The 22,509-nt window shown below is 42.1% G+C and overlaps 1 protein-coding gene across 13 annotated transcripts in view; it reads left to right on the forward strand.

The window, feature by feature from the left end:
• The window catches only part of SEMA6D (semaphorin 6D), a 136,441-nt gene that overhangs the window by 109,154 nt on the left and 4,778 nt on the right, over nt 1-22,509 (forward strand). For 4 of the 13 annotated variants that reach the window (XM_054077357.1, XM_054077356.1, XM_054077358.1 and 1 more), the window contains exons 2-18: nt 12,380-12,536; nt 12,911-13,022; nt 13,626-13,686; nt 13,784-13,846; nt 13,937-14,038; nt 14,259-14,349; nt 14,626-14,745; nt 15,180-15,268; nt 16,019-16,236; nt 16,345-16,476; nt 16,673-16,828; nt 16,910-17,083; nt 17,811-17,951; nt 18,053-18,130; nt 18,941-19,032; nt 19,377-19,433; nt 21,282-21,449. In XM_054077357.1, the coding sequence (XP_053933332.1) occupies nt 12,428-12,536; nt 12,911-13,022; nt 13,626-13,686; nt 13,784-13,846; nt 13,937-14,038; nt 14,259-14,349; nt 14,626-14,745; nt 15,180-15,268; nt 16,019-16,236; nt 16,345-16,476; nt 16,673-16,828; nt 16,910-17,083; nt 17,811-17,951; nt 18,053-18,130; nt 18,941-19,032; nt 19,377-19,433; nt 21,282-21,449 (1,963 nt within the window). In that variant the 5' untranslated portion in view covers nt 12,380-12,427. Of the gene's footprint in view, nt 1-1,047; nt 1,071-12,379; nt 12,537-12,910; nt 13,023-13,625; nt 13,687-13,783; nt 13,847-13,936; nt 14,039-14,258; nt 14,350-14,625; nt 14,746-15,179; nt 15,269-16,018; nt 16,237-16,344; nt 16,477-16,672; nt 16,829-16,909; nt 17,084-17,810; nt 17,952-18,052; nt 18,131-18,940; nt 19,033-19,376; nt 19,434-21,281; nt 21,450-22,509 lie in introns of those variants that run through there. The other 9 variants (XM_054077359.1, XM_009556905.2, XM_054077360.1 and 6 more) reach the window with 9 other exon arrangements.

Consider the following 22,509-nt stretch of genomic DNA (forward strand, 5'->3'; position numbering starts at 1 on the left):
AAGATTTATTGTTTTAATTCTGACATGTGCTATGAAGGGCAGGTAAACAGCAAGCAGATATACTCGTGGCACTGTTCTAATTTTACTCCTTGAGATTTTTTGCATAATTTAAATAAATTGGCCTAGCATGGCTGTCTGTCATGTGTGAACCACAGCTTTCTTGCTAGAAGAGAACTCTTGCTTTCAAGAGCAAAGGAGGTCAGGAGGTGTTACCAGGCAGGGAGGAGCTGGCTGGAAGCGGAGGAGCGAAGGAGTGGTGGTTGAAGAGGAGGAGCGAGGAGCTCAAGCAGGCAAGCGACATTTGTTCTGTCCAGAATGGTTACAAACCTTGTAAATGAAATCAGTCCCTGGACAGCTTTGATTTATATTCAAACACGGCCGATTGGCCTTGGTCTGCTTGACCTTGGCAACGTTACAGAGGTCATATTTGCACACAAATACTCTTCTTGCAAAAAGGTTTGTTGTTGCTGTTGGGTTTTTTTTAACCGTTGCATCTAAGAGCCAAATCGCAGCCCAGGTTTCTAATCCGATAGGCGCTGGATAAACACAGAATAAAAAGGATAGATCCTGCTCCTCACAATGGATGGCTCAAGCAAAGAGATGGCAGATGGGTATTGTCAGGCAGTGGCCTGGAGGCAGGAGAGCCGCACACAGGCCACCTGAACAGAGCTGAGTGACAGTGTCAAGGAAAGGGGTGACACGTGCTGGTAGGCTTCAGAGGCAAAGGAGAGCTGTGAGGAGGCTTTGGGGTGAGAATGAGGAGTTGATTGGCAGAAGGTGCTTGTGAGGGGCTCTTCAAGTGCCTGAGGAACAGCTGGGGAGGAAAGACAGAGGTGGAAGGGTTGACCAGCAGGGACCAGCCTCACAGGCTGCCTGCCTGCCAGAGGTGGGGGTGGGACCTCGGAAGAGATGAGGTGATCGTCTGGTCACTCAGCTCTGCTATTACTGCAATAATAGGCTTTTTTTTTTCACATGAGCCTCGTAGTTATCTCTCTGATGCCAAATGGTCATGACAGCTTGGTCTCTGCTTTCCTGAGCCGTAGTAAGGTACCACCTCGCACCTGCTCTGGGTAAGACCTTCCTCACGGTTTTATTGTGGCACCAAACTACAGGTATTTCCCTCAAGTGCTGCTGCTGTGCTTCCCGGGCGTGTTTGTGGGCGCTGGTGGTGGGCAGGGACTGCAACAGCTACAGCAGCAACAGAAGGTGTTACTGCTATCTCTGTGTGTCTGTCATGACAGATGAAAATCTGACAAAAGAGAATTTTCACGCTTATATTTCAAGGCCTTGTTTGTATATCCTTTCACTGGAGTACCCCCTCCCCGTATTGTGTGAACGCTTGTGCATCCTATCGGGCTGCGTAACCGTCCTGTTTTGGGAGACTACAGAGAAGAAAAATGTGCATTTAATTTACAAAAGCTTCAGTGAGGGCTACAGTATTAAAATTTTAGGTAGTGTTTGAATGTAGTCCAGTGGCAGTAAGGGAGCTGTGGCCCTGCCTGTTAGTGTAATGGTAGTTAGAAAAAAGAGAGGCCTGTGAGCACTCTGTTCCCAGAGCAGTGCAGCACCCAGGTGTTGAATCGGATCACTGCCTGGTAGGTCAGGGAGGCTCAGTGTCCTGGGGGAGCAACGGGAACCAACCGAACAGAAAGGCAGGAGAGAGCCCTCTGGCTTTCCAACAGTTGTCCAAGAGCCAGCCCTGGCACCCCTTGCAAGTACAGCTCTTTTGTGTGTTGCCACCTGGAGATGAGCGCTGAAGAGGAGCGCAAGGATCACAGAGGAAAAGCAGTGGCGTGAAAGCTGTCAGCAGTGTGTGAACAGTGTCCCCAGGTGTCTCATGAAAGGAGTAATAAGGGGGAAGGAAGAGAGAAAAATAATTTTGCAGAGTTGAACAGTTTCTTTTAATTTGTGGACTTCTGTTCTCCGCGACACTTTCTTTAACCCAGCACATGTTTATCAAAGATTAACACTGAAAAAACAATATTTGTTTTTGCTCAGTAAATCATGTTTTCTTCATAAAGTAAATGCCGTGTGGATATTTTTAGCATTATTTAGTTCTTTTTCCTTAATGATAACCTCAGACAAAAGTAATCAAATCCCATGCTTTGGGGATTAAGCTGATTGCCTGCAAGGGGATGGATAGAATTTTTTTTTGTCTTATATACCACTACACAGGTTTTTACTGTGAGAGTGGATTATGGCTTTTCGTCCCTCTAAAGCATCAGGTTTTAATTCTTGCCAAAAACGTAACGAGCACCACTCATGATAGAACAGTGGCCTTGCATGGCAACCTATGCCAACACAAACTTAAATGTATTTGGTGCAGCTGCAGAGGGAAAAAGAGACCTGCAGACATCTGTAGTGTGGGGGTCAGATGTAGTTATTTGGTCATATTCTTACACTGGCCAAATATTACTAGTGATAACACAAGGAATTAGGGAAACATTGTAATTGTCTCAAGGGTTTCCTAAGGCCAGAATGGAGTGGAGAATGGGACAGGCTGTACCGTGGAGCTTTAAAACTCTAAGTCTCATTGCCTTATTTACCACAGATTTCTCTGTGACCTTGATTCAAGCATTTGCGGTCCATATGCTACTGATCTGGTTTTTTTTATTATTATTTCTTTTTTTTTTTTTTCCCCACTGTAAGAGGTCTGATCCGTAGCTTCTCTGTGGCTCACTAGACCAAGCGCCAAAGCAACGTGATGCAAATGCTTCCCTGCCTTACAGGGGGAACATTATTGTGAAATCGTGTAACCCAAGTGAAAGACGGAGGGGACGGAGAGCTGGTGTCCAGCATGGCTGTATCCTGTTCCAAACAGTGTGGGGTGTGGGCTCTGCAGGTTGCGTTTGGCCCATGGGAAGTGGGCAGTTCTGTGATGCAGAACACATGGGACATGGTCAAGCTTGGGGCCCAGAGCAGGGTAACCATGGCTGCACCTTGCACCAGTCCTGCCTCCAACCCCAAACTAACAACAATATGGGTATAATTTACCTGCCTGCATTTATACTGGTTTAATAACTTCGGCAGACTGTAGAGCAAGGAATCGACTGGATCAAATCCTGCACTAAGACATTTGATTTTTAAATAAATTAATTTCTCGCCAGTACCCCTCTGTTCTTGATCAGCAGGTACTCTGAGAAGACCTTCAGCGCAGACACCCTTGAGACAGACCTCTGCCCCTTCACTGTCCTCGGGGTCCCACAGCATCAGCACCAACGTGTCATGCCATTCCCTGCCCCATTTCCACACATGTATATGTATATACATACATTTAGAAATACACTCTCGGAGACTACGAAAGCAGCAAATGTAATAATGCGATCCAACCGCTCGGTGCCAGGCTAGAAAGAAGTGTTTTTCTGCCATTATGTGAAAATTTAGCGTGACTGAAACAGAGTCTGCATTTGATTAGGCAATTTAAGAAAAGTAAAAGACTTCATACTGTAGGGCAGCGCTGCAAAACAATTGCTCGGAATATGTTCTAAAATTGGTTTGCCTTCACCAGATTTCCATGTGTTCCTGCACGACATCTCAAATGAAAATATGAGTAGTCTCGTGGTAAGGGACTGCATTTTGGTATTATGGTAAATAAAAGCACCAGTTTAAACAATTATTCCAAGTTCTGAGTAGCCGTTGAGATGAAAGAAGAAAACTTAACAGAAAACTCTCCCTCTATTTACTTTACAGCCTGGGAAAGACATTTCATAACACATCCTTTCGCTGGCATAGTTAATCTTTAATGCTTAACAAGATAATAGTAATCGTTAACTTTGAGCTCAGGCTTCCTCTAGGTTTTCCTGCCTGCATTTTGTACGTGTAATTGATTGTGCCCGGGAAAGTGGCAGAGCACATGCTTTGCATATACAAATAGGGAACTGGGTGGCTGGCTGCTACATTTGTCCGTGCAGAAAAGCCAAGACTAGTTAAAAACATGTTGCTCCCCACTCTCTATAGGCGGTATTTCTGTGGGCAAGGCTGGCTGATCGTTCCAGCTCTGACAATGGCATACTGATAATACCCGCGCAGTGCTTCAAACGCTCTGATGTGTTTCTTGCCAGTTGATGGTCGTCTCCCCTCGCATTTTCCAGCAGCCATTACTTTCTCTTTGAAGTGAGCGCAGTGGCATACAGCAGCTCTTTTTCCCCAGCAGCAGCATCTCGAGCCAGCCAGCCCTACGTTCCAGCAAGGCACAGTGCTGAGATGCTGGAGGGATGTTTATAGCAGGGGGAGAACAGCGAGTGGGAAGAAGTGATGCTTTCTGGAGTGAGGTTGACAGCAACATTGTCTGAGGCACAGCCTGTTGAATAGCAGATGTGCCCTCTCCACAGTGCGAATCCCTTTTTTAATTCAACTGTCCTGTTGTTGGGATGTGTTCTTTCTCCCTTCCATTTCAAAACATCTCAACCACTTCATCCCGTAGGCAAACCCTGACCTCCTGGGCTGCAGCCAGGTCTAAAATGGGCAGCGCTTATCTCGGGGATCAGGACTGGAGCACTGCTCAAGGTGAAGGCTCCTTTCTCCACTGCTAGGAGACAGCAGGACCTGCAGACAGGAGAGCCAGGAGTGCTGCCAGCGACTCACTAGGGCTGTGGCGTCAGCTGGACTTGTGAAAGTTGTGCCCTAGACCTTCATTATGTCCTTACCTGTACATACTGGTTTATTCCTGTCCCAGAGCTGCCTTATCAGATGATGCCTGATCATGCTGAAGCGAGTGGTAGTTTTGCTATGGAAATCGTGTACTGGAGGCTGGCAGGAAGAATACTTACTTCACTGACGGTGCTCCCCCAGATTGGTAGGCACCCCGTCTACAGGGAGGAAAAAGTAATACTTGCCTTAGGTTTGGGGCCAAGGGGGGCAGTTCAGTCGTTTCCAAGCCTATATATATACTACCGTATGTAATTAGAACTTCACCATCATGGTTTAAAGAGTTCTCCAGTTTTCAGGATAAAAGTATTTCAGCCTAAAAAGCACTGCTGAAAAGCACCAGGCTCCTGTGCCACAGCTGTGAGCTGGAGGCACTCAGGGGCTCATCCCCATGAGCCACAGCTGCTCCCCCGGCAAGGCAGCATTGCTTCCCTTGGGCTGGGGGTGGGCAGCGGTGGGAGCCCCCGCTGCCAGTGCTGCCCGTGGCCACAACTAATGCAGAATCAGTGCTGAGAAGATAGAACAAGCTCGGAACATCACACTATTGACATTCTCTGTATCAGTCTTTGGACGCTTTCACAAATAAATTTAGTATTTCCTTGGGCGGTCTCAGTTGGGCACAAGCGGTTTGAATTAATAAAAGGCAGGTCTGCTAAAGCGGTGAATCCACAGTACTGTTTAACTTGAAGTGCCTCGCGCTTTCTCACCGATAGCTCAACCCTGGCAGACTTTCAAGGGGAGCATGTCCTGCAGGAGCTCTGTAAAACAGAACAGATTCAACAGTAGATGTGAGCTGAAATCATGGGTGCTTTCAGCTGGGGGACTTTCCTGTCACCCTGGTAGAGGAAGGTAGTTAACATTCACTCAAAAATTAACTAAAAATAAATATAATTGAAGCAATCACTTACCATTTGTTCGACATTTCATTTCCTTTCCTGCTGAAACTACCTTGTGTTCAAGTAAATTTTTGATCACAGAAGAATTTAGCCCTCAAAGTGCTTCTAATCAACCACTAAACACTTACATCATTAAAAGTCACCCTACCCATTTTGCAAGCATTCTGTCAGCTCATTCTAGAGCAAGAGGGGTGCGCTTTCTGTAACGTTAAAAGCCTGCAAACAACTGAAGTGTAACTGGCAGTACCATAAGCCAATTAAGATGAAAGCTGTGATACTCAGCGGTAGGGTTTCATCACTTTAATATTAAACTATCTTTTTTTACTTAGGCATAGATCAAGAGGTGTTAATGCAGAATCCTTAAAAGAAGTGAAGTATTATCTTAAAATAACAGACCTGTTATTTGCACTTTCATGCTCAATTAATATCACGGCTCCAAATATCCTTTTTTTTTTATTTTTTTTACTTCAGAGCTGCAGATTTTAAAGTTGGTGTAGAAAGTAAGGATGGCTGCGTATACTGCAAGTTTATATGAGTGTAGCTTTACATGACAGAAGCAGTTTTTCCTATCTATTTATTTGTACAAAATCACACTGTCAGTTTCTAAAAGGGACTACAAGACTGAGGAATGTTTTTTTTTTTTATTGTAACCACAAATTTTTTCCTGTGGTGTTTCACAGTTAGCTGAAGCAATTGGTCACCAAACTCCACAGTATGGATTGATCACATCATAGACAATCTCTGGGATTTGAATGTACAGTACATCCCTGTGTCAGGCATTGCTTTCAGGAACTTCACTGAAGTCAGCCTTCATTAGAAGAAACACATTTATACTGAAATGCTATTTGAAAAGAAAAAAAATTGAAGAGAAAATCACGCTTGCATTGGTGCTGGCTCTTCTTTTGTGAGGACTTACCACAATATAAAGCAATCGCATCATTGGAAAACCTATGTATAGATGTGACTTCAAATGGAAATCTAATGCCCTGCGTCTCATGTAATAGATACTGGGAGAAATTTTTAAGGCAAATATTGCATTCTATGTGGAATACTTTCTGACTTATACCTCTTTCACAGAGACATAGATAAAAGGACCGAGACAAAAAAAAACCCCACCTCAGAGGTAGGACAAAGAATTGTTTATTCCTTATCTAGAGTTCAAGCCACCAGACCCTGGGCCATGCTGGTCCTATGTTTAGGCTTGATTGATTCAAGAATGTTGCATTTCCATGTTTTGACTACCAAAACATGCTCTGGCCTCGTTCCCCCACTGTGCGACTCTGCTCCATCCCATGCACAGCAGGGATACGGTGCTAGTCTGAGTGAATATTCTGGTGCATCCACGGTTGCCAATGTGTACATTTCTACGACAGGTCTGGGGCACCACTGAATGTGGCCTGTGCCATCTTCATGTATTTTTTTCTGAATGTTGTATGTCCTGAAAAGATTGACCTGCTTGACATTCGAGAAGTCCCTTTCTGGACTATGCAGCCGTGAACTGCACCAGTTCCTGCACTGGCGCCTCGGCTGCTCTCTCTGCAGCTGGCTCAAGAAGTTGAACTTCTTCCACCTGGTAGCAGTTACCATCTGCAAGTATTCACATGTGTGAATCTTTAGCCCCCTAAAGTAGAGTCACTGCCAGCATGCTTTTAACTTTGTGAAGCCCAGAATTTGAACCGTACCCTTTCCAACTAGTGTTTTTCAGCCTGCGGTTGAGGGGCCATAAGTACATCAAAAGATAATCCCTGAGGCTGTAGTTAACGATATTGGGGGAAGGGGTGGCAGCTAAACACATACATAAGTTCCCATTCAGAGACTACCATAACTTTTACTTGGTTGCAACTGAAATCTGCGACTTGTTCTAGCCTGGCCAAGGGACCTTTGTTGTTTGTGTAGTCTTCTGGTTAAAGAGCTACAAAGCACTAACTTGGCCAGTTGCTCAGTGCCCTGAAGCCACTGTCCAAGGATGCGGTGTGATCCTCACCCAGGGGGTTGTCTCAAGGGCTGGGATGAGTAGAAGCTGCTGAATGTTGCACAGAATCAGCTTTGCTCTGTGTCAGAAAGAGAACTGAAGTCTCAGCTGTGGGTTTTGAGAAACTTCATCAGCATCTGTGAACAAGCAGCAGTAAAGGACTTCTTTGTTTTGTTTTAGGTTTTATATTATTATTATTATTATTAGAGTGGTTTCATGCTCAAAATTTCAGAAAATACCATCTCAGAAATGCACTAGTTAGTGCTTTTGCACTAATTAGTAGCCTTAGGGAGCCATTTGGATGGTGGAAGGAACAGAGGACAACAGGGATTTCTTGATCTGTTGAACTTCAGTCAATTGGGATTGTGGGAACCACATCACATAAATTGACTAAGCTCAGCATATTACTAATCAATTCTGCCTGTTCCCCCTCAACAGTATGCTTAAGCATACTTCCAAGCACAGAGGGGATCCTCGATCTCACCCAACAGTCTGTTTTGTCCGATGTCAGCCTTTTCATGTTATATGCCTGTTTTGAAGCTTTTGCAACCCTTTTCTCCTTTGCCTCACGAAGTTCTCCGCAGGTCAACTAACTCTTACGCTATCTCTTTCGTTCTAACCCATCTTGAATTTCAGCCTGGTTTTGCCATACCACTGCTGTCTGTGCTTAGCATTTTGAGCTGCATTTATTGCGTTAAGGAGGTTTTTAAGGGTTTTTTTTTTAGTCAATAGAAGATATTGCATCATTCTGGTTTGAAGCTATTTTATGTGTTGCTTCTCTCCAGCTGGCTGAACGCCCTCTCCCTTCCCCCTTCCTCTTTTACGTGGCAGCACACGGAAAGATGATTGATGGAGTGTCACCAGTGCGTTGTCAAAGGCTGGAGTAGATTAATGGGCAAGAAACACTAGCTTGTTCCCCTTCATGTGTGATCGCTTGAAGGAGGGCTCATATTTTAACAGAAATTATAACCTGCTTCTCTGGATTCCCCCAATCAGGAATTGAAGGATGGGATTCGGATCCCGGATTGAAAAGTGCCAGCCACAAAGAGCTGGTTTATTACTTGGGAAAACTGCCTGCCTTCCACTTGACCAACAGCACTCGCCCTAAGGCCGGTTTCAGCCATCCTGCTCTCCTCTTTATGGATGGGGATTTGTGCTGCCAGTTAACATTTATACTTCTATTTTTTTGCATTTGCAGACATGACTAGTTAGAGTGTAGAGCAAACGGCCGGGTTTCTGATCTATTACTGGCTTTTCCACCTGGCTGACACTGGCGGATTTGCCTGTGCTGCAAGGAATGACCACGTATGACCTCAAGCAGCACAGATCCTTTGAAAAGGCTTTTTTTGGTGTTTGGCCTTAGTCACACATTCAGCCTTGATCTGTGCCTCAATTCCCTAGCTGCAAAACAGGGATAGCAATATGGTAATTTCCAAACATTGCCCTTGCTGTGAATTGTTTCCTAGCAGAAATGCTAGGAATGCAATTTATAAGAGAAATTAATCAAAGATTGATTTGAATCCTGGCTGAGGAAAAATAATCACATCCAGAGTATGATTGTTTTCTGAATTTTCTTGAAGGTAGACATTGCCAGCATTTCATAATCAGCTATTCTGGTCCAAACAGATACTTCAGCATTGTTATTTGTACTCCCTGGCAGTGGCCTCCATTAAAAGGTTTGAATGTGGCAAGAATTACGTCTTTCACACCAGCCTATCTGTGTCTACCAGAAGCATACACCTGGCTGTCATAAACCCCTATTCCAAGGGCTAGATAGAGCCCATTTTTCAGATTATCCAGAGAACAGCTGTTGTTCCAAGTTTATTCTCTTTTCAGTGGTTCCAATCTCAAGCCTGTGTCCAACCAGCTAAAAGGTACATTTAAATGCCTCTTAAGGCAGGTGCATTTTCTTTTCATACGTAGCTAGAAATTACAGCTACTGTTCCTTTTCTTGTAATATTTTAACAAGCAAAATAATAAAGAAATCTGTCCTTCTTACCAGGTTAGTAAGGAGTGATTATCTGTGGTTTGCTGATCCAGTCCAGCCCTGTCTGCTTTTCTCTCTTGTTATGGGCAAAGGTCTGTTCTTCATCCAGATGTAGACGTTTTCTATGATAGACACCCCTGACAAGTGATGTTTAGTTAAAAGAGGATGCTGAACATAACTGTTCCCACCTGTTACGTTCTCAGAGTTCAGCTCAGGGTATATTCAGAGGCTTGGGGGGTTTTTTTGAGGAAGACGTAAGTGTGAGTTTGTTGCTGCTCTGGATGCAATCTCTAGGAGATGCATTCAGTGGTTTTACAAGTACAAAACGTTGCCTTGTTTTAGGCGGTATGATTTACCCCCTGAAATCGGAATCTAACTGAGAGAACGGATACTCTGTTTACCTGGCATATTGGTTGTTCTCTTTTTTGGTTTTGAGACTGTTTTTTAGGTCACAATTGTTGTGGCCAATACACTACAAATTGCCCTTTTGTTCTCTGCAGCCACTTACTCCAGTCCAGAAGACAGTATCTGCCTTTGTGAGGCAGGTTAACATTTAAGTTTCGTAGTTGTTGCCCCAGTGAATTCTGCCTCGGCAGGATGCTGGAAAGAAAGAGAGGAAAAAAGAAACTTCCTGATACATGCCCATGCTTGATACTGGCAGAACTCATACAGTTTGCAGGCTATACACGTTTTGCAGCCAGGCCAGGGTCTCTTTGAGTCATGATGTGTGGGCCATGAAGAGCCTAATCTTCTATGCTAACTAAAGCCTACATGGCTGGGAGAGCTTCTTGCTTCTTTGCCAATTTGTATTCATTTGTTCTCCAAGAAAATGAGGCTTCAGGGAGGACTTTTACTGAGCACCTTACAGATGCTACTGTGCACTGACTCAACGTACAGCTTATATACCTCCCCTTTCTCTTTTTTCACTGGGACAACAGTGGGTTGGATATTTGGAGCCTGCCTTTCTTGGGAAAAAAAAAAAAAAAGGCTGAAAAGGAAAAGATTGTGTAACCATTAATGATTTGCTGTTGTGTCTTGGAGCCACTGTGCTGCAGGACTTTGCTCTAATGGCGCTTTCACAAGAAAGAACTAATTTGACTAACTTTATTAATTCCAGTTTGTTTTAAGTTTGCTCATTAGTAATTTAACGCAAGATGCTTCAGCTGAAGAGGCCGTGTCAGGACAAGGAAGAGCAGAGGGAAAGTGCCAGGAATCATTAGTGTTTATTAACCACTGCACTCATCAATCTTGACTAAGAGCACAGCCCATTCGTTCTGGACTGGTGGACTGAGATACAGAAATATCATTAAAAGTGGGAAATGTTTCTTTTCAGGTCAGTCCGTAATGGACAGGCATTCAGACAACACACCCACACCCTCAACACCAAATAATATCAGACTTCAAGCTGGTGGTCTGACAGTCGAGCCTGACCAGAGAGAGCTCAGCAGCCTTGTGGCAGGAACAAGCCCTGCCCCAAGCCGGTCGTAGTGTCAATTAACAAATAGAGTATTTTCATCCCCAGTAAACATTACCGAAAGGTTAAGTGTTGTTATGAAGGGGGTTTTTAATTGCTTTTCAAATCATTAAATGATTAATACTCATGTGCTTTGCTGGATCAGGCCTGGCACTTTGTGCTGGCAATGCGTACGTCTCAGTCTTGAAACATTGAAATGGAAAGGCTTCTTTTTTCTGTTTAGACAAAGAGTTTAATAACCGATTTCAGCTGCTGTATGGCACTGAGCTGGCGACTCAAAGCTCTGACCTGTGAATCGTGGCTGAATGAATGCCTCCAAAAGGTTGGAGGAGGGAATAGTGCTACATTTGCCAGGTTTCTAATGAGAAATATGATCCCTGCCCAGACCACTTGTGGTCGCTAAGGGTTGCATTTCACTTTGAGATGTGCCTTCTTGCATCCTACCCAAATTGCAACTTGAGTAGTTACATTCTGCTCACTAAAATATCCTTGCGGTTTAATTGGAGAAGTTATGTTTCCTTTCCCCTCTTGAAACCTTGGTTGTATAATGTTGTGGTGCTATCATAGTATGTGCAGTATAATCTATAGACTGCGCACACATACAAAAGAGTACCGTACAGTGAAAGTCTCTCTGGAGTTGCTAGCTTTCTACGGTAATAAATAGACTTAGGGGGAAGATGGCATCTTGGGAATCCAGTTCAGCATTGTAACCCCGTTTGAGTCTCTTGCCACCCTTGCGAAGCATGTGACAAGCACTGACACACTGCGGAGGCGGCAGTTTTGTATTTACTTTGCACGTGTGTAAATCACTGCACGAGGCAAAGCGTCGAGTGTCTGGGTCGAGACAGTCTTTTGCCATGAGCCTTTTAGACTTACTGTTATGATGGCACAGCCTGGAAACAAGCAGTCATCTGAAAACATGGCATGGATGTTCAGACAGATTGTGTATGTCATGACTTTCTGTGGATAAGATTTAGGTATTTTATGGGGCAAGGGTTTTAGTGGATGACATTCAGTGATAGAGGAGATGGAAAGAGATTGCAGTTTAATTAAAATTCTAATCCTACGTTTGACAATTTTTCTTGCCAGGTCAGCAGCCTGCATGTTCTGTTTGTGATTCCTGTGAATTAAATGGGCTGACAATCGTCAGCGTCTTCAGGAACGTCAGTAAATCCAGCTAAAAATTAGCAAACATCAATATGTTTCAGAGCAGCTTTGAGCACGGATGTGTCACGCAGCAGGTTTCTATCAATGTCCATACAGGAGCCTTTTATAAGCAGCAGTTTAGTCCACTCTCAGTGGTGCTCAAATACAAAGAGAAAAAAAACCTTCCTCTGCAGTAGGCAGTCACGTTTACTGTCCTGTGCCGCTGAAGCCTCACTGGTGCGTTCCTTTTTTTCCAGGTAGTTAAAGAGTGTTGCCATAAAGGTAGTGCTCATCTTTCACCAGCCATGACGCTTCCTCTGCTTTGTGCCTCCGTGATGCTAATGAGTCTGTCCCAGTGCCGAGCTGTCAGCTTCCCTGAAGATGAGGACCCTATTAACGTTGTTGACTACCACTGTAAGTAATCTGCAAATGGTGCTAACCGCTAGGGAAAAGTTTAATGTGGCTTTTTTTTTTTTTTAATAAAACTTGGAAAGTTAAGGAAAAAAAAAAGTCTGTTTTCTTTCAAATTGAAATGTGTTTACTGGCTTTGTATCTTTAATAGAACACTTAATCATTTTCTTAAAAAAGCAATCAGATATAAAGCAATAACTTCAGGAAAAAGAACATTTGCTGACATTAGCCATCTTTTTCTCATTTATATTCAAGACATTACTCAAGGAATTTAGTTTAAACCCTTCTACACCTAGTATATACAGCTAATCAATGCCATATATTGATTCTTTAGCTCTATAATCCTGAGTGATGGTGTAGCCCGTTTTTACTTGCAGATTCAAGGCAATATCCAGTATTTAGAGGACGCCCTTCAGGCAATGAATCTCAGCACAGACTGGACTTCCAACTGATGCTGAAAATTCGAGACACACTTTATATCGCTGGCAGGTAATTTTCCTTCACTCAGTTCATTAGATTAAAATTCTTTTCTCTTCTGGTTTTGCATTAATGTGTAAAATGCATTTAGAAAAATCTGCAGAATATGATAGAAATTAGAATTGGAGGAGGACTTCCCAGAGAAATATACCGTATCTATGGGCAGCGCATGAAAATTGGATTTGAAGGCTGCAGTTACTATAGTTATGCTGAAACCAATGATCAAATACTCTTTTCCCTCTTTTATATTACTGCCCTGATAAAAACCTCTCCTGATCATTTTAAACTTGGACTGACACGTGTGGGATATAGAAAGTGAGGATGACACACTTCAGTATTTACAGTCCAGATTAGTCTTCAAAAGAATGGAAAAGCAGAGATGGATAGCTGGACGCTGTAGGTGCCATCTATCTAAGAACCACGCCAATAAAAATCAAAACCACCCCATGTTGCCCATGACCAACCTTCTCCAATTTCTATTAAATGCAGAAAATCCATAAGCATTTCATAGAAGTTTCTGGTCTAAGAAAACACTCTGAAAATAGATTGAGCTTATAAAAAATAAGGCAAGTGAATTAATGAATTTACTTGCATCTTATTACTCTTTGCAAACAGGGACCAAGTTTACACTGTAAACTTAAATGAAGTTCCAAAATCAGAAGTTACTCCGAGCAAGGTGAGTAGGTACTGGTGCTGGGGAGGGAGAAGTATTTTCTTCATTTTTGGGGTTTTTTTCTGGAAAGGGAATCTAATAGTCTTTTCTGGTTTAACAGAAATTAACATGGAGGTCAAGGCAGCAGGACAGAGAGAACTGTGCTATGAAAGGCAAACATAAAGTAAGTTTCACACGTACGTTCTAGAAAAGCAGCACTAATATTTATTATATATGTGAAGTCTGTGATTGAGACTTCTTATTCTCTCTTCAGGATGAATGCCATAACTTCATTAAAGTCTTTGTTCCAAGAAATGATGAGATGGTGTTTGTCTGTGGAACAAATGCATTTAACCCTATGTGCAGATACTATCGGGTAAGAGTATTGAAAAAGTTGTTAATCTGTTAACTGCTTTTCCTTGGACTAATTGTGCCGTAGCAAATAGATCCTGTGTGACTGGAGAGTGGTTCAAGGTGAAATAAAACCAGACAGAAGCCAATGTGCTGAATTAAGTTTTCTGGAAAGACAATGTTATGCTTTTGTGCCAGTGTGCAAATAGAAATGACACTATCACCCATTTATTTTTCTTCTCTAGCTGAATACCTTAGAGTACGATGGGGAGGAAATTAGTGGTTTGGCAAGATGCCCGTTTGATGCCAGACAAACCAATGTCGCCCTCTTTGCTGGTAAGAACTTCTACTTGTAATGAGTCTAAATGATTAATGACACCAAAGGAGCCAGAGAGCTTTTAAAGGAAGCCCAGGGAAGCTAAAGGTGTCATGGCGCTCCTGCTTTTAAATTTTTTAAAGGGCCTCCAAAGGATTAGAAGCTGACCCATTAATAAATAGGTTACAGCAATTTGGACAAGAGTGACAGTAAAGAAATGGGGAAAAGTACAGGTTGCTGAGAATTCTGTACGTTATTAAGGCCTCTTAATACCACGTTTTCAACTTCCGTTTTAGATGGAAAATTGTATTCGGCAACAGTAGCAGATTTCCTGGCAAGTGATGCTGTTATTTATCGCAGCATGGGGGATGGATCTGCCCTAAGAACAATAAAGTATGATTCCAAATGGATAAAAGGTAAATTGTGGCGTATTTTCCCATACATGTGGCAAATTTAATTCCAGTGGCACAGAGGGTCAGGTAATTCACAGCCGGCCTGTTTTATACATATGCTACAATGTCAGCATATATGCAGCTCAACACAGTATGATTACAAAAAGAAAGCAGTTTAATACTCGATGAAGTAAAATTTTTGTTAAATACATCAATGGATGAATCTGCAGTAACAAAATACCTTAACTGAGGCCTTTTTGCAGTCCTTTAGCCAACATTAAAGACTTCCAGTTCATTTAAGCTCCTGTGCATCCATAGATGGACATTTTGAAGTATCTAGAAGACAAGCTCGTGTTAGGATGGACCTGTGGAGAAGCCACCAAGTCACTCAGCACAGTCAGTGTTGTATGCCGATGGGTAGTTCTTTGAAGTAACCACTTCCTTGCTCTTCCTTTCAGAGCCACACTTCCTGCATGCCATAGAATATGGGAACTACGTTTATTTTTTCTTCCGGGAAATTGCTGTGGAGCACAATAATTTAGGCAAGGTAGGTATCATCACAGTGAGCTGTCAGGTGGCCATTGAGTTGTAGCAGAATGAGATCATCCTAAACCAGCATCAGTAGCAAGTAGTTTGCGGTGTGAACTAGAGAGTAGGACAAAGTTTGCAGAGTTTTCCCGTCATTGTGTTTTATGGGGAGGGGAAAAAAGAGAAATAGAACAGTTCATTCTTAAACAAAAATGTTGTTCCCTTTCCTTGTGCCTCGCTGTTAGGCGAGCTTGCTACAGGTATCTTTTAGTGTTGCTGTTGCCTTAACGCTTGTGGCAAGTAATGGAAAATCTAAGGGTTTTATCAGGCTTATTAAAGAAACAAAAGAAAACAGCACAAAAGAAGAGTTTCAAAGAAGTTTCTCTAATGTCCCTGAATATTGAATAATTCAGTCAGGCCAGTACAGAGTATAATACTCATGCCTCGCCATGGAAGGATATTCTATAATAAATTATTAAATCCTTTACACATGGTTAATTAAAGTCTTTAAATCTCACTAACAATGTGATTTTGAAGGGAAAAAGGGTGGGGACAAGCTGCAGAGTTGCATTTGCTTAGTGATACATAAAGATGCCTGTGCACTATGAGCTAAACACTGTTTGCTTTCATCCTTTCTGTGCAAATAAATGGCAGCTTCCCGTTAACAACATTATCTTGGGTACTTTATTAACCACTCAGAAACAAATACTGTTTGCTTGCATCTCTCAAGCCTTTCTCCTTTTCCCTTGCTTTTTTTTGCCATTTACAGGCTGTATATTCCCGTGTGGCACGCATATGCAAAAATGACATGGGGGGGTCCCAAAGAGTCCTGGAAAAACATTGGACGTCCTTTCTGAAAGCTCGGCTCAACTGCTCAGTTCCTGGGGATTCATTCTTTTACTTTGATGTTCTACAGTCTATTACAGACATAATAGAAATCAATGGAATCCCCACAGTTGTTGGTGTATTCACCACACAGCTTAACAGGTAAGAGATGAGCAACCTTACATCAAAGGTAGTTCTCTGGTTCTCTCTTGCACTGAGATTGGTGCCACTATCGTCGGAGTTCCTGCAACTATTTTTCTAATTTTCCAGCATCCCTGGTTCGGCAGTGTGTGCTTTCAGCATGGATGACATTGAGAAGGTCTTCAAAGGGAGATTTAAAGAACAAAAGACTCCTGACTCTGTTTGGACAGCTGTACCTGAAGACAAAGTACCTAAGCCAAGGTAAAAGGTTCTTATTCATGATGCCATAGTATTGTCCTTGTAAAGAGCTACCTTAAATCAGCTGCACTCTTGAGTGTCTTGTCAGGTGAAAACCAAAGCAGAGCTTTACACTTCAACCATAAGGATGCTCATTAGCAGACTGATTTCCCTCATTAACTGAAATACCAAGAGGAAAACAATGTTGTTCTCCTTTCAGACCTGGCTGCTGTGCAAAACACGGCCTCGCAGAGGCTTACAAAACCTCCATTGATTTCCCAGACGAAACTCTCTCCTTCATCAAATCTCATCCTTTGATGGACTCAGCTGTTCCCTCAGTCATTGAGGAGCCTTGGTTTACCAAAACACGTGTCAGGTATGACACCATTCGAAAATAATGCATTTGAAAAGGAAAACAAGAAAATGCCGTTAATGATACGCCTTTTGGTCTTGATAGATACAGACTGACAGCAATTGCTGTAGACCACGCTGCTGGACCCTACCAGAACTACACAGTCATGTTTGTTGGCTCTGAAGCAGGAGTAGTACTTAAAATCTTGGCAAAGACCAGGCCTTTTTCTTTGAATGACAGCGTATTACTGGAAGAGATTGAAGCATATAATCATGCAAAGTGAGTATTGCCAGAACACCTAAGCTCTTTATCTAGTCCTTGGTACCTAGCTAAAAAAAAATTATGGTAATCAAAAACCAACATCGCCACTTGTTTGTTATTTCACGGTGTTCCTCATGTTGAATAACCTGAAAAGTTTTGGTCACTGGCCGTTTTGCATGGGTTGAGTGCATGTCCTGATTCCACTCCAGTGACGTCAGTGATACAGTCTACTTCCTCTGCAAACAGATACACTTCTTCCTGAATATGAAACGTCAGAATATGAAACTGCTGTAATAAAAAAATGATGTGAGCTTATCTTGAGTATTTCTCAAGAGTGACCAGTAATGTATAAACTGCATCTAATAATTTTAAACTTGTTTATTCTGGTACAAAGTATTTGGGGATGGAAGCATTCCAGTTAGGCTCTACAGGCATCCGATACAGGACTCCTGTTCTGCTCTGTCGAGTTATTTATGCCAACTGAGAGAACAAATTAAATGGATTTGGATTTTTTTTTCCTACATAGTTCAGTGAACTTGTCACCTAGCTGTAAATAAGAACCAGAATCTGGCATTTGATAACCCGTAGGTTGTTTAAAACTCACTCAGCAAAGACTACTAAGTTACATTGCTATATGTAAAAATATCTACACAGACAACAGATAAATAAAATATTTGCACTATATATGCTGCACAAAGTATTACAGTTACTAAAATAGTGGCCTCACGTTATTTTTGCTGAACAGGTGTAGTGCTGAGAGCGAGGAGGACAGAAGAGTGATTTCCCTTCAGCTGGATAGAGACCACCATGCTCTGTTCGTGGCATTCTCCAGCTGCATCATTAGAATTCCTCTGAGTCGGTGTGAGCGTCACGGGTCATGTAAAAAGTACGGCCCCATTCCTGAATTCCCCCTTCAAGGAAGGGCACCAACATCTCTTGGCAAGGAAGTAAAACATGCATGATTTTTTGGGGTTTTTCTCTTGCAAGGGCATGTATTGCTTCACGGGACCCATACTGTGGCTGGTTAGACCATGAGGCATGTGGAAGAGTGACACCAGGCATGCTGTAAGTACTGCTTTTCAAATTACCCCAAAATCTCTACAGATGGTTTCTAGACCACATGAACTCATATCCTCTGCCTGTTCCCTTGCACTCAATAAGTCTCCATTTTCTTAGGGATGGTTTTTCATTGTACTCTATATGTAAGAGAACAGAATGCTAAAGTCTGACCTAATTCTGCAATCTCTAGGTGAAGACTTGCTTTCAGAGGGAGTTTTGCATGTGTGGGAGGACAAGCAGACCTATAGGAAGAGCAGTTGGAAGCAGGAAGGCAAGAAATTGCTGCCTGCAAACCTGAGCAGCTCAGAGAGGACACTACACAGTATCCCCTCCCGGGCGTGCTTACGGCCAGGGCAGAGTCATTTGCAAATACAAAAGCACAGGATTCACAGTGGGAAAGAGTAAGATTTTGCCTTCATACTGAAGCTTGGGTGATATGCATACCAAAGGTATTTTGCACCAATCAAGTCTGTAATACACAATGCATTAGTAGCTATATCCTAAAGTTTGCACTGGCCGGCTACAAACGCCTCTTTTTAACGAGTATAATTGGATGGTTGTGTCTGAAACCAAGAACACGCCCAATGTCGATGGCGTGTTGAAGTTGCTGAAAAAGGGATTTTTTTTTTTTTCCCCTATGTCCTGGCATAAGTACATATATAGAGTTTTAAAGTTTGGTTATAACTAATTTGTGTATTTTGTAAAACAAATTTTTGGGCCAAGCACGAGCTCTTGTATGTGTTTCCATTTGCTGCTTCCAGGAGAAAAAAAAACAAAAGTCACCATTTGTTTCCCTACTAACACTGATAATTGCAGGTTTTCTTTGTTTGTTTCATACAACCACAGCACCGGAGGATTTGTACAAGATGTCGAATACGGCAGCACAGCACAGCTTGGGGACTGCCATGGTAAGGCATAGTCATTGCTGCTCGTTTAGAATGTCTCAGCAGTAGTCTGTGGCCACACCTCACTATGGATGTTAAATTTGTGATGAGCTTTTCAGTAACATGATGAACACATCACCTGGTGTTACTGTGAATGTTCACAAAGCTGAGCTTTTTGGTCCTGGGTGGCAGAGTTTTGTCTTTCCTTCACCAGTTTACAACGATTTGGGGTCTACGGCAAAGTGTTGAAGAATTTAGTTTTTATAACCAGTAATATTTTAGTTTTCATTTTCCGTGTCTCAGGTTTGAGATCTTTTGCTTTCTTTTTGTTACTTTTTACTGATTACTTGTTCCTTTAATTCTTTTAGAAATTTTGCCTACTACAGCTACACCAGATTACAAAATATTTGGCGACTCAACATCTGGTTAGTTTTTTTTAATTTTTTTGAATTAATGACCTTTACTTTCCTTCAGTTCAGCATTTTCAGCCCTTTTTTCCTTCCTTTTGCACAGTTGGCAATCCTCCATTTTTGTGCTTTTACTCATGTTCCCACTGATGGTAAAGATAGTCAGACTCTTCTCACTCAGCACTTCACCCTGTGTAGCCGCATGTTAACAGCTCATTATTTATTGAGACATCTTTTATTAAAGAGCTTGATTAACATAGATGACATCTTCACTGCACGAAAGTCCACTAAGCTTTACTCTTTATCCCCAGCCATGCATTTGTGAATGCCCCTATTGGTCATCTCTAGTAGATGAATGGCAGAATTTCATCATCTTCCTTCTTACTGCTCCTTTCCTCCTTCCCTTCTTTCCCAGCAAGCTTTTTGCACAAATACACATTTTCTGAAATGTGTATTTCTATATATTTTTGAAATGTTTTAAGTGGTGTTTATGCTAATGGAAAAAATTTAACATCACAAACTGTGTAGCTGAATGAGGGCTTTTGTAGACAAAAGTGGTTTAGGAAAAACTTCATGCGTTATTGTCAGATGGACTTTCACATCCTTTTCTCCTTCAGTGATTTTTCTAACAGTGTTTTCACTGTCCGCCCCTGGTGTTCAGGGAGACAGGACTGGTGCTCTTCTGTTGAACTCCAAAGCAGAACCTGAGTGTTGACTTCAGCAGGAGCAAGACTGAGCCCTTATTTTCCAGTCTTTGCTCTTGGCACTTGGTCTCTGCTTTCAAACCGAGGGCACATTCCTGACTGATAAATGTGAAAATACTCTATCTGTATGTTAAATTTGTAAGAGTGCAACAACGACATTATTTTGTGTTTTGATTTCTGGTGATACGTGCACTTCTGTGACTTGACAAGAAGGTTTGAGACAAATATTTTCCAGATATATTTACCCATAATGCAAGTTAAAGATTTGCTTAGTAAAGCAAAGCAAACCAAAATGGCATTACATGGAAATGCTGTGTTGCTTGCATGAGTGTTTATCAACTGAATTTTCAAAGTGATATTTTAGGAAGCAGATATAATTTAACCTCATTTCCAAGTCCTGGATGAGTGTGGTTTTGAAGTACATTTCCCAGTCAGACCTCGGCCATAGACATTGATGTCTAGACCTACTGGGATAGCGAACACAAAATACTTGAGTGTGCAAAGTGGAGTTTGGGTTGTAAACCCAGTTTGATGTTTCCTCCTTGTGCATTTTCATGTAGCCTATGGTGGTTCCTTTCAACAAATGTACTTCAGAGGAGCAAAAATCTGTGCAACATTGTTCCTTAAAAACCATGACAAAATAGAGGTTAAAAACATTCCTTTGATCCCTACCTGTAGTAATGGCTCATTCAGCAGTTCCTGGTCCACCGTAATAGCACTAATGGAGCTGATCTGGTTTCTCAGGTGTAACCTGTCATGAGTGTCTATCTGTCCAAGTAACTTCTGTTTTTTTTAAAGATGTTTAAAAGGCAGCTCAAGTGCGTTGTCTCCAGTGAAGAATATAGCAATTAAGTAGAACAAGTTGTGCTTTTCACCTCCACCAGTTGCTTACTTTAACTTTTGCACTGCTTTCATATTTGACTTCTGTGGCTTTTTGGCTAGCAGCTGTCAATGTTTTAATGTATCTTTTTCATACTTAAAGTTTTGAACCATTTTATTTTAATCGTCCCTCTGTGCTTCTGCAGAGTGTAGGCGGTCACATTTTGCTCTGACGTGTAACTCCCATTAAATACTGTCTCCAGCTATAGCTCAGATATGCCATAAAACAGTGAGGAAGGCCTGACTGTAATACACATTAATAAAAATCTGTTTGCCACCACAGACATGGAGTTCTCCTCAGCTTCCATTACCACAATGGCAAGTATCCCAGTTATATCACCTAAAGTGATTGGTTCCTGGAAACCTAAAGTGACTGGCTCTCGGAAATTTGTAGTTCAAGATGACCCAAACACTTCTGATTATTCTGATCCATTATCAGGTGTCCCAAAGGGTAAGGCCTTACCAGGGAATACATTGCAGCTGAATGGAAACCTGATAGTCTCCGCATTGTCTAAGGCTTAAATGCAACAGCCATGATTGTTGGGCTACGTTTTACACCCATTTCCTCTGAATATGCAGACAGTGCAATCATGTTTTTCATACCTACTTACCCGGTGTAGTGCTGCTTGGAGTTTATAATGGGAAACACAGCTAATAAGCAGAGCCTTTTATTCCTAGGGTGCTCCAAAGCACCCCTTAAAATCGGTGGGAGTTCTGTATGCATCAGAAAAAAAATTACATTCCAGACTTACCTGCACCTCTGGTTGTTGTTTTCAGTTCAGTCAAGTTTGGATAAGACTATTAGTCCTTGTGAGTGGTTGCTTACAAGAGCTTAATGGGATTTTTATTTCATGTGGTTTGTGGGTGGGATTTTTTTAGGGATGGGTAACAGCACAGCTCTGTGACAGATCCATGTGTTAAATGGGGCATATTCCCTGCAGCATGTTTCTGAAGAACGTGGGTCAGATGCGAGTAAGGATGTGCTGAATTTTTCTCTGGATATGAGCATCAGCTTACAGATTATCTCAGTACATAAAGACACACGCACAGATTTTAAGCCAAACACAAAAAGATATGTATTCTGCGTGTATTTCATCTTTTTGTAGCCATCCTTTCAGCTAAGCGAACCTTCGATTAGGCTTTTATGGCAACAAAGACTTTAAATCAGTAGGACTGTTGCAGTCAACCAAAGAATTGAGAAGCTTTAAACCCCACAGCCAAAACAACACAAGTCATCGTCAGTAGGCAAAACAGCCAGGTGACAGACATGTTTGCACAATTCTGTATTTACTGAAAATCTCACCAGCCAAAAAACCATTTTGTGTTTTATTACCATTCACCAAAAACATATCAGGTTTCCTATCAGCCATTATGGCAGTGCATTTGTCATTTTAATTTGTTGCAGTTATTTTCTGTTTTGCTTTATGGTTTTGCTATCATTTGCTCTTGGTTCCGAGTCACATTTTGTGTCATAGCTGTTAGTGAACTTTACTCATGTTTTCTTTCTTCTC

The sequence above is a fragment of the Cuculus canorus genome, chromosome 12 (genome assembly GCF_017976375.1).
Source record: "Cuculus canorus isolate bCucCan1 chromosome 12, bCucCan1.pri, whole genome shotgun sequence".
In the NCBI taxonomy this organism is placed as follows: domain Eukaryota; kingdom Metazoa; phylum Chordata; class Aves; order Cuculiformes; family Cuculidae; genus Cuculus; species Cuculus canorus.